Source organism: Brachyhypopomus gauderio, chromosome 12, assembly GCF_052324685.1.
Source record: "Brachyhypopomus gauderio isolate BG-103 chromosome 12, BGAUD_0.2, whole genome shotgun sequence".
In the NCBI taxonomy this organism is placed as follows: domain Eukaryota; kingdom Metazoa; phylum Chordata; class Actinopteri; order Gymnotiformes; family Hypopomidae; genus Brachyhypopomus; species Brachyhypopomus gauderio.
The window spans coordinates 24,258,885-24,271,019 of record NC_135222.1 but is presented as its reverse complement, the minus strand read 5'-3'; the positions used below and the strand labels follow the sequence as shown (position 1 = coordinate 24,271,019).

The 12,135-nt window shown below is 42.8% G+C and overlaps 1 protein-coding gene and 1 long non-coding RNA gene across 3 annotated transcripts; both read right to left on the bottom strand.

Annotated features, from left to right (window-relative positions):
• Nucleotides 1–6,004: 6,004 nt before the first annotated feature.
• On the bottom strand, nucleotides 6,005–8,477 carry s1pr4 (sphingosine-1-phosphate receptor 4). 2 transcript variants are annotated; one of them, XM_077024000.1, is made up of 2 exons: nucleotides 8,323–8,477; nucleotides 6,005–7,800 (listed from the first exon to the last, which is right to left on the bottom strand). In XM_077024000.1, exon 2 carries the CDS (start codon nucleotides 7,668–7,670, stop codon nucleotides 6,501–6,503), a length of 1,170 nt encoding a protein of 389 aa, XP_076880115.1. In that variant the 5' UTR covers nucleotides 7,671–7,800; nucleotides 8,323–8,477; the 3' UTR covers nucleotides 6,005–6,500. The 2 variants fall into 2 exon arrangements, with proteins under 2 accessions (XP_076880115.1, XP_076880114.1); XM_077023999.1 differs by having other exon boundaries at nucleotides 6,005–7,803; nucleotides 8,323–8,473.
• Nucleotides 8,478–9,673: 1,196 nt separating this feature from the next.
• Nucleotides 9,674–10,944, bottom strand: LOC143528317 (uncharacterized). The gene is made up of 3 exons (XR_013134427.1): nucleotides 10,867–10,944; nucleotides 10,502–10,633; nucleotides 9,674–9,933 (listed from the first exon to the last, which is right to left on the bottom strand). It is a non-coding gene; the product is annotated as an uncharacterized LOC143528317 (long non-coding RNA).
• Between the last annotated feature and the right edge of the window lie 1,191 nt (nucleotides 10,945–12,135).

Below are 12,135 nucleotides of genomic sequence, written 5' to 3'. Positions count from 1 at the left end.
TCGATCGTCTCTCCAGACCAAACAGATCACCGTTACTTGCTCAAGGCGCAGAGCTTAGCTAATTGGTGAGCATTGATCCTTTAAATATACTGTTCACAGTGGCTAAGTTCAGCGTCTGCAGCGAGACAACTGACGGCGTGTTGAGAAGCTTTGCTGGTGTCCCGTTCGCTGGCGCTGGCAGGGTCTGCACCTGCGATAATGAAAGAGAACTCCCTGGGTCCTGCCAGCTCGGCTCGGAGGCGTCTGGAGGGGCGCCGGGGTGAACTAGGTTACCCATAAAGAAGGACCGTAAATGTCAAACCAGTTGTGGCACGCTAGTTTCTTTTTGGCTCTTGCTAAAGAGCAGTTTTGGCATATAACAATAGCATTGGCTTACAGGGCATCTCCGACTGCCCGCGGACCCAAAGTGGGCACCAGGTCAAACCTCCATTAGTAAAGGTGAGAGAAGCCAAAATGGGAAACTCATGTTTCGCTCTTTTAAATGCACCGTTAGGCATCGAGCATTGATGTATGTCTGTTTAGCTGTATTAATACTGGTGCTCATGGCTGTGGGTCTCAGCTCTAGACATCATGCCACGGAATTAACGGCTCTCCTCCCACTTCTAATCACGCTCTTTCCACCCAGTTCCACGATGGGTCAGATCACGTCATCACGGCTACGCTCACAGGGACTGGGCTCCTTCAGGGTAGCCAGTGACAGACTGCGTTCGAGAAGAACAGTAAACAAATGATAATAAATAAAAACGTCCAAGGGTTGAGGCCTCCAGTGCCTGCTGAGCTGGTATCAGTGTATCCACAGAGAGCTGGCTCAGCTCAGCAGGAACAGGAGTCCTGGGCAGCCTGTAGCACCTCCCGCATCCACCGCCACATCACCATCCAGAAATGGAGCGCATGATGAGGCCTTCGATGAAATTGCTCAGCCGTCTGGGAGAGAGGTCAGGGTGCACGGAGGTCGCAGCACTCTGATGAACACACTGTGTAGGTTTCACAACGAGAGAGAGGACGCAGAAGTGGATAAGACTGGGAGCAGAACTTTAGATTGCTTGTTTTGGTTTGTTTCTTTTACACTGTGTGTGTGTGTGTGTGTGTGTGTGTGGGGGGGGGGGGGGGTATTAAGCCTGTTGGTAGATTTTCACTTGTTTCTACCTGCTAGTTCAATTTCTGATACCTAATTATTTCCTAAGGAGGAAGGTCTGCTGTGTCACTGTGTGGTCTTATGCATTGAACTCAGTCAGGATGAATTATGGCAAGCTCCTTATTTTAGGCCATTTTGTCACCTCCATTTAACCAGGGTGAGTAATGGCCGTCATAGATCTCCCCAATTTCGCTAGTCTAACTTTAGCTTTCATTCTTCATTTCTGGAGGACACCCTTCCTTTAGGCTGTACAGAAAGTTTACTAGGTGTGGAAGAAGGCCCAGAAGGTCTCACCTCTCCCAAATCAGATTTCACTGTGAAATCTCCATCATTTAGGTTTCCATCTGATAATGGTGTCCTCATTAATCCTCCTTAAACCTCACATGACAAGCTCTGATGGTGTAGAGTATCATGTAAAATGATGCAGTATTGTTTAACACCTCAGAATGCTCCCACATCTTTCTAATTTTGCTCCCCAGAACACATGTGATCTGTTGTTAAATTCATGTGACACCTGAATACTTTGCAATGAGAAAATTAATATATTTTACCATCTTAAGTCTCTTTAAGTGCCATGACATAGATAGCCACACAGAATCTTCAGTGCACTACAGAATAACTATAGGTATTAAATGTTTGTGAATGGAGGTGAATTAATAGCCTTGGTCAGACAGACTCTATCAGAAGCAATGACCGTTTCTTATCTCAGTAAACTGCTATGCAAAGACGAATGCACGTATTTGTTTCTTTAAGGTAAGATCGTTCTCTTTTCTCTTTTCACTCACCACTCCTTATTCCCTCTCTCTTGCTCTCTCTACCCATCACCATCTTTACAGCTCGCTGTGCTCAACAGCCTTGCAATAATGATCTTTTTCACTCAACACTAAATGAATTTACATAATAAAGTGAACCATAATAACACGAGCTAAACTTCCTGTACGCCGTGGTGCCGCGTCGTCTGTGGAGAGGCCCAAGGACACGTTGGTGCTGTGACCTCTTGGCCATCGCAGCTCTTCAACCAGCAGGACAAGTCGAGACTTCGGCCTTTTGTGCCATTCCAGATATGATGTCATTTTCAAGGGAGCGAGTGGGGTGGTAAGCCAGGAACTTCGGCCCCAGGGCACAAACGTTCAGGCCAACGCACATCGTGCAACGCAACTGACAAAGTGTCTACGGTGTACAAAGAAACGGTTACATACTGTCAAACTGAATTACTAGGGTTTGGTCTTGGTCAAGTTTCAAATCGAGAGATTTGAGGGTGTGAAATGATTACTTGAAAGATCTTAAATTTAAAAGGATGACTTTTGTCAATGAATGGAATATCACTTAATCTCCTTAAGTGTAACCTAATTCTGACACCACCCTGTAATTCACACAGGAACGCACCCAGCAGGTACAGGCTGAACTGAAGCTGCTTGAGATGGAATGCATTTTGGAGGACATCTTAAAAAGGTCCATAACATACTTACCTGTAGAACACCTGGAGGCAATGTGCAATAATTACATAGGGGGCCACTTCTGCACGCAACAGCCATCAGCCCTTCACCTTAGCTCTCCAAGGCAGCTGAAGAATGGCCAAGTCGTAGACACTGCAGCTGTGTTACTGAGGACGTTGGCACGAGTCAAATGTGAGGAACGTCTAGACATGATAGTGAGTGATTGTGCTGGTGCAGACATCACAATACCTGTGCACAATTATCACCACCCTTGAATTTGTGCATGAAAGTTTGTGAACATTTCACATGCGTGCAAATGCTCAGCTGTGTAATGTGGTTATGAAGAGGAAGTTGAGAGTTTTCTTAGCTATGAGTAAAGACAAAAACTGTCAAGCACACTGCAAACCTCCAGGGTGCCTCAATAGCTATTACTGACAAATCTCAGGGTGGTTGGGGAACTCCTTAGGAATCTTCCAATAATGATAGCAGGTGTCTGAGCCACTTGATTTAGCACACTGAAACTTCCTTCAGCAAAAGGAATAATTTGTCTTGTACTACTAATGTAAGAGAAATGGGCAGGGGTGATCATCCATCATTCTTAATAAGGTGTGCCAACCATCAATCTGCTGGAGAAGATGCCCTCTTTTACGCCACGTTATAGTTCATTTCTGCTGATTTACTGCACCTTGCAAAATGATTCAACCCCCTTAAAAGTCATCAGAATCATTTTAAAAGACTGACCCTCCAAATGAATTCATCATAAAATGTTTTTATGCAAGAACATATTCTGTGCCAAACATAAAATGATGTTTGCATAAGAATTGCATACCTGCACCATATGCTCCAAGTTCATGGAGTTGAAAGATATTTCCCTAAATTAGGACGCAGGTAACAATTGGGCATTACCTGTGATTCATTAAAATGTTCACATTTTCAGAATAAAAGTCCCCCTAAGTAATATTGTTAATTATAGGCCACTTAGAACTAAACATTCACATTATAGTCAAGGCTACAAAAAAAAACAAATAAGATAAAACAAATAAGTGTTTGTTTATCCTAGTGAGAAATGTTGAGATTGTTGTGAGAAGATAGCACCGTGCTATCCAGACACCGTCTAGACATGCTGAAAACAGCACCAGAGTAAGGAGGAGACCTGAGAGAAACCACAATGGCGACAGCAATCACTTTGAAGGAACTACAGAGTGCAGAGACTGGAGTGAAGGTGCACCAGTCAATGATATTACCAGTTTTGCACATGACTGCCTTATATGGGAGGGAAAATATCAAAGCAAGTTTGGAGTTTGCCAAAAAAAGCACGAAAGCAACCCAAATGATGTGCGGTGCAAACCCGACACTGCCTGTTGCTCAAACACCACCGTCACAGCTGTCAAGCATGGAGGTGACAGCGGCATCGTGCTGTGGGTCTGCTTTAATCAGCACCGACACGGCCGGGGCAAAATTAGAGACAACGTGTGCATCAGTCAGGTAAAAAAATAAATAAACAAAACATGGAAGAAAAGCCCAGTAACACAGGAGTGGTTGAATAACAAAAAAGTAAATGATCCAGAATCCAGAGTCGTGTGAGAGAAAAGTGTTTTGTCCTTTCTTCTGGAGATCAGGGGTTTTATCTCTGGTGAGAGAACAGAGATGGAGGGGGGGGGGCGTATTCTGTCCCCTCTCAACAACAGCGACACTGGCCAATCACGAGTGTTTGTAGGTTCACGCGTCTGAGTATGTTGCTCCGCCCCCTGTGGTTGCATGAGCTGTGGCTTGAAAACATTCCGTGATTGGTTGCATGTGCCTCGGAGGAAGCACGTGACTGCCCTCGCCCTCCCTGATTGGCAGCTGTCGTGTGATAGGGGACAATTACCTGTCAGGTGGAAATTGGCTACAACTAAAACTAGGGAGAAAAATTGCAGGAGAAAACCAAAATACGTTGAGATCTTGGTCCAACTCAGAATGAAAGTCCACAAGTTTCATCAAACCAACAATCTAGAGCAAATCTGCCAAGGAGAATGTGTGAACATCACTTCCAAAGAGTGTGAAAGCTCTTAGAAACAAGCCCCAACAGACTTTAAACTATAAATGTGTAAACTGTGAATACTTGTGTAAGGTTATATTCTTATGCAAGCAGCATTTTTTTTTTGGATTTGGAAAATTTTCTTCATGAGCATATTGATTTCGCAAAACGAATAAATAAAACATTGTCTGCATTTGTGTCTTGATAATTCTGATGACTTTTAAGGGGGTTGAAAGCATCTGGAATGCTCAGCATATATGCCCCACCTTGCCAAGGTTTGTTTCAAATGATCCTTTAGCCTCATATCAAGTAACCTGACACTCACCATTTTACAAACCTGTAGTCTTGCAGTCGTTGTGTGAACTTCAAGGGCTTGCCTGTGTCCAAAGACCTCACTAGAAAGCAGTGAGGAGTACCTTCATCTGAGAGCAACACAAGGCTTTGTGTGAATATAATTATGACCCCATGTGCCAACATAATCACTGAATTCACATTCAGCTAAATATTATGTGCTAGCTTAGATTTTATAGACCAGTACATGAAGGCCACCTGGGTATCTGTGTTCACACACAAAACCATTCTGTGAAGGATTGTTGTCATTCTTGTGGACTCCTGAAAGTAGAAAGTTCTGAACTTATGTTTACGTTCAAAACAAACCAATATATAGTTTATTTAAGACTCTGGTATATGTAATCTATGTCAACAATCTACATGGAATTAATACATTGAGCAACTAAAAGGAAGCGATCACGCCAAGTCTCAGGGAAAAAGGATGGTTTAATAGAAAGTGTGCAAACCTAAAACCCGTGCAATATCTCCAAATTAAGGATATAATGACCAGCGGTCAACTGGTACAAAGACAAGACATATATAGGCAAACAAACGACCCTCAGGTGAGACGGATCACGGGCTCCGCCCACCTGAGGGACGCACATGACGTCACCAGACAACAACAACAACAGCCGCTGTGGACGGAGGCGGCCGGTAGGGGGCCGCCTCACCGTGACATGTAGTAATTTTCATGTAATATTAAATATAATTTATTAACTTGTGATCAATGTAGACATATAATTAGATCTCTACTTCTTATTGGTAATAATAAGCCTATGGACTAACTCATTAGACTCATTAGGCTCATGAATGTGGCTTCATGTTTCAAGCTCTGTGACTTGTATAAGGAACGTCAAAACAATGGTGCTCTTGTTTTAAAAGTCTGAGATCATGTGTGACAACTGAAAAATTATATAATAAAGAATAAATAAAATATGTGTTTGTAATTATGAATCTTAATGTCATTAATGTCTCTTTTGAGGTCAGCTGGGAAAGCTGACAGAGTTTCACTCTGAGGTTGAATCTTTTTAATCATGACCAAAAGCAAAGAACTCTAGATGCAAGATTCAAAGATTTTTTAAAGACATTTTATTTATAGTATTTTAAGGTACATACAAGTTTACATGTGTGATCTAACCATTTGAATTAAAACCTAACAAATTTACAGTGTCATATAAAAACATTTCTTTACTCATTCAATACAGTGGCTCATAGAAATGTTATAGGTCAGTGCTCAGTTTCAGTGATGTATAAGAAAAACTCATGTTTCAGTTACCACAGATATACACACAATAATCTTACATTAATCTCTATAAATGTATACATGTGCATTTCTACAAATCACAGTGGACATAAAGGAAGTGCAAAACAAAGTGCAAAACAAAAACCTGAAATACACCAAGTGTGTGTGTGTGTGTGTGTGTGTGTGCGTGTGTGTGTGCGTGTGTGTGTGTGAGTGTGTGTGCGTGTGTGAGAAGCCAATCGGGTGCGTGTACATTTCTGTTCTGGAGGCAGTTGGAGCGGAACATCTCAGAAGGTGCGTGGAGTTGTGGGGGTTGTGGTGGGAGAGCCGTGTGGTCTAACCACTTGAAGCAGACAGGCAGGACGTGGTGGAGCTGAGTCTGCTCTTCCTGCTGCTCCGCGCCGGCGGCTGGGGGCTCGTGCTCAGGTTCCTCACCTTGCTGAAGCTGTTGTGCAGGCTACTGTGGCGACTCCCCGACGTGCTCGACGTCTCCTTGGACATGAACCTCTTGGCGTTGCAGACGCCCAGCCTCAAGCAGCAGCAGCACAGCAGTCGGCCGATGGCCTTACGAAGCTCTAGGCTGCCGAAGGAGTAGATGCAGGGGTTTATGGCCGAGTTGAACACGGCCAGGGCGATGAACCACTGGCCTCTTAGCAGGCCGCCGCAGTGCCGGGAGTGACAGAAGTAGTCCACCAGGAGCAGGACGAAGAGCGGGCCCCAGCACACCATGAAGGCTCCCACGATGGAGATGACCGCCTTGAGGAGCCGGAGCGAACGCTGGAGACTCTTCACCGAGCACTTCTTGGCGCTGCTCCGGACGTGCCAGTAGATGGCGAAATAGACCGCGCCGATGGTCAGGAGGATGACGAAGAAGATGACGAGTGCGAAGAGGATGTAGCTCTTGGAGTAGAGGGGCAGGAAGGTGGAGCAGCTGCTCAGGTGACACACGCAGTTCCAGCCGAACAGAGGCAGGAGGCCGATGGCGAACGCCGTCACCCAGCAGAGCGCCACCATGACGTAGACGCGGTAGGACTTCCTGGCTGACTTCTGGTGCGCGGGCTTCATCATGGTCGTGCAGCGCTCGATGGCGATCAGCAGCAGGCTGAAGATGGAGGCCGCCAGGGCCACGAAGAGGAGACCCTCACGCAGCAGCCAGAGCACGGGGGTCAGGCGGAACGTCCGGCTGCCCGACATGCAGATGTTGACCACGTAGGCGGTGCCGGTGAGCAGGTCGCTGAGCGTGATGTTGGCGATGCAGATGTAGACCCAGCGGTGGCGCTGACGCATGCCGAACAGCACGGCCAGCAGCACCAGCAGGTTCTCCAGGATGATGAAGATGCTGAGGACGAGGAAGAGGGCCGCCCCCATGCTCAGGACCCCCTCGTCGGCGTTGCGGTTCTGAAGTCGGCCAGTGTGGTTATAGTGCACCATGATCACATTTTGGTTACCCCCGCCGTAGATATCAGGACAAGAGGTGGAGGAGCTGAGGGTGTGGAAGAACCCCATGGGTGCTGATGGGAAGATGAGTCCAACGTTCACCAAGAAGACACTGAGTCAGTTGGGCAGTCAAACTCTCTCTCCAGTCCGCAGAAGGGAAGAAACGGTGTCCTAAAGTTTCTCACCCTCCTACTCTGCTCTACTGTGACAAAGATATTTGTTAATGCTACATACATGTAATCTGGTATGCCCTTTATTGTAATGAAAGTAAAAAAAAAAAACAGAATTATTAGCAAACTGTAATAATTGTAAAAGTAAAAGTATTATTCCTCAGAGAGCACGTGGTGCTACAAGATTTTGTGGTGGTTGGAGTGCATTTAAATATCTCTAGTTTCACTACTACCCTTGTGGTTATAGGTGGAGTTTCCTTTACACACCAGTATGTTTAAAAGGCTTACATGTGATTTGAACATGCAACAAACAACCTTTAAATGGTTGTTTAAATCAGGAACAACCTTAACCTTAGCAAGATTATATATATATATATATTCATATAAAGATAAATATGCATGTAATTTAAATTTTGCATTAAAAACAAGCGTTTTCTCTATTTTAATCATTTGTTTTGTCTGCAATTTTAAAAGGATAAATATAATTAAATATTACAGAACATGTTAGTAATCATGTATGCATTAAAATGTTGTTTCTGGTGTATTTTTACCTCTTTCTTGTGATGTTAGAGAGTGTGTATCCATCCATCCTCTGGCTCAAGACAGCCAGTGGTGATGAACTACCATCAGCTATATGCAGCTCTTACAAGGAAGGAAACTCAGTCACACCCAGTGGAGAAAGGGCTTGCAAACTTAAAGTGTCTTTAGATGGTTTCCACACCTTTCTTTAAGAGAATAAAGCGTTTTGACATGTTCCAGGAACACATGTGTGCGTCATGCCCTGCATTGAATCACAAAATAAAATACCTCGTAAAATTTGACGAAATAGACAAAATAAAGTTAAATAACAGAAATAGTTTGATGCGCATTTTAGTAGAAAACCTGCAGAAGACAAAAGACAATAGAGATATGCTCATTTCAATTATTTTGTTTACAAGCATTTCATTTAGTAACATGAAAAATTTGCGTTAGTAATTTAGGTCAGTCTACTTTCTGGGTTTTGAATGTGTTTTGTTTGTTGTAAAGTTCACGTGTTGTTGCGATACTACGCAAAGATATCGCAATAGGTTTTGAATACTTCTAGCATTATGCCATCAGTCTTACAACACCTTAATCTTGGCAAAAAAAATTGATTGCCCAACTTTTCGCAGAACCCACTCAGCAAACAGGAACTCTTATCACAGTTAAGTTTTGATCCATCTGTGTGAAATCAGAATAATAATATGTAAATGTTCATTTAAAACATTGAGACTGGTGCTGAACCTTGTCTTATGCATAGATCTTCACCATTTTGTGCATTTTGACTGTGCACCATTATACAATTGTTTTCACTGTTCTGTTTTGGTAACACAAATCGTAATATTAAGATTTTTCCAATGGTGATTTCTCCAATTAGCAATGTATCATTAAAAATAAATATTCATTACATTTTCGGTAGATTTCTTTTGATTGTCATGAATAGAAAGACAAATCAACAATAACGGCTAATAAGTTGTTTTTTCCTTTTTTTTGATAACTCAAAACCACTTTCAGGTGTCAGTAAGAAGGTGACGTCTGAAGATACCACATCCTGAGATACACCCTTAACAGCTGCCAACGCCCTGACACCTTCTGCTCATCTGTGAATCAAAACAGTGCTAGAAAAAAAAATCAACTTAATCAACCCCCTGCAAAAAAAAAAAACTATTAGGAATAATGAGGACACTTATGTGAGAGCTTTTTTCTATAACCATTTCTCTTTAATTATTTATCATGCTGTGGAACTGTTAAGTTTTACATTTTACTTGTCATTTTTTCTGGTTTCCTGGTAAAACTCTAAACTCTAAAGCTTTTTGGAATGGTGACAATAAAAACAACATATTTATATTTGTTTTTTTATATTTATGTGAATTTAAAACACCTCTCACGTGCATTGATTTGCTAGAACATTGCTTACTGTTGAAAGTGGCACACTCATAACACAATGAAATAGTGTTGCCAGTAGTTCTAACCATGCCAATGCAATAAGGTCTAATTCTTGCATGTCTTGACACACATGAGAATCGCCTGCTGAAGTTTCTGTCCACCTTTAACCAAATCATTGGGTTCTTCTCTTCGGTTTTCTGCAGACTGTATGTGGCGTTCCAGTAGTTTTCAAATAGCATCATATCCTGCACAATAGACTTGAAGTAAAATGGGGTCTTGGTTAAAGTTAGAACTCAGTCAGGACAAGGGCACAACAGTGCAATGACAAGGGCTAACCTTACAGGGATTTCCCTTCATGCAAATTCAGGATCTATATATCTACCCTCAATACTCAATAAGATCTTTTAACCACTTCCTTAATACACCCATGCACTTAGCAGTAGAGTACTGTAGTGTTATAATTTCCTACAGTCTGACCATGCCCGTGGTCATTTCACCAGGATAGACCAAAAAGCTGCTACTAGCTCAAATGAAAGCATTTTATTATTTTACTAGCACATACAGGTAACTGCCAATTGACCATCTGCAGTGCAGTAAATGAAAGATGGAAATAATATGAAAGCAGATGTTTCAAAACAGGTGTGCTGTCATAACTTTATCAGCAGTAACTTTACTGACTAGTGCGTAGAGCTTGAAAACACTGGTAGGCCACATCTGTAGTGAACAAGTGAAAGATTCCTTGGATGGAGCACAATGTGAAGTGCAGGTGTGGGTCTCACAGTCTTCAGAGACTCCTTCACCCAGGAACCAGGGGTTTGGCTTTACCTCTTATCCACACTGTCCCATGACTGCCATGGGTATGCGAATGTCTCTTTTAAAGATTCAGCTTGGATGTGTCAGCCGCACCCGTTGTTTACAGGTCCATAAACTCAAGCACATACTCGTGCGACCAGAGACCTACATTGGCAGCAGAATGAGTCAAACTGCAGCGAGGCGCTCGGTGATTGTGAACATGGCCATTTGTACAATATCACTTCTGCTTTTCGCGATTTACACTGCTGCGCTGACGGTGTCGTGAAAGGCGTCTAGGAGCAACGGCCAGCTCAGACCTGATCCGCGAGATCACACAAACATGCAGAGAGGGACTGCCAAATGTAGAAACATAGCTGATAAAAATAACGATCACTCACCACAGAGTTCCTGTCTAGCTATGGAGGCAACATCACCATGAGAACTCAGCGTAAGGAACTTCGTGAAATGGGGTTCCCATGGCTACTAAGTTCACTATAGTCAACCAGCAGGACAAATTGGTGGAGGAGGGCTGTTTATTAGAGTTTGAACTAGAGGGCTGAGCTCCAGTAAAACTAATGGTAATGCAGCATACGTTTCAGACATTTATAGGATTACAGTTTTGCATCAACAGTTTGAAGGCCCATGCATGACTCTGGTGTTGTAAGCACTGCTCTACCTGCTCTGTAGAGTAGTGCATACCCTTAATCTAAGCCATATACCGCTGCTCTCTCTTAAATCAGGCATCACATTTATTCTGTAGTATTTGTCAAGTACAGGAATTTGCTTTAGTGCAATTGAAGTTCCTTAACAGCAACTTATTAAGCTGACAGACCACTAACATCAGAAACATGTATGGAATAAGCACAAAAGACACAGGACAAGAACACAACAAGAGTTAACAGTATGTATCCATCCAGTAACATAAATTTGACATTGTTGGGTAGTATAGTGGTTCAGTAGATGGCATGGGGAAAAGACGTCAGAATCATTCCAGATGAAAGCAATATGAAATATTTGTGGGTGAATTCTTAATGCAAGCTAGGGTAAGCTACGTAGACAGTGTTATCACCCACCACATGATCAAACCAGACTGTCAAACACCAAGTGATGGAAGGTGTTGTGGAGTCATGCGATCAAGAATGGTGTCCTAAAATGGGTGTCATGAGATGTTATTTTCTTTAAATGGGTTGCGATTTTGTAAGATCACATGTCTGTATTACTTCCTTTGTTTTTCACTGGGCTTATGAAAAATCTATCAGAATAATATATTGAGAAATATTCGTGAAAACGTGTGGAGGTGTGTCTCCAGTTTTGTAGAATACTAATCCATCAATCGTGTTCGTTCACGAAACGTCATCTTAAGTCTATAACTGAGCTTATGGCGTCTTGGTGTACATACAACACAACGATTTTTGGTCAGATCAGCGAGATTTTCAGCGAGAATAAGCGGACACCGACATCTGTGTGTACATTTGTGTAATTACAAGTTTGATTCGAAACTGAAAGGCTGTGCTGCTCAAACATTGCCACTAGACGGCGCTGTCTGCTTTCCCTATTAATAGACTACCAACGCCGAAAGGCGTAATGATTTTACACAATGTGTAATTACGTAATTGCAACGTTTAGTTTTGGTTGGCGTAAACATACAATCAACAACGAATACAACT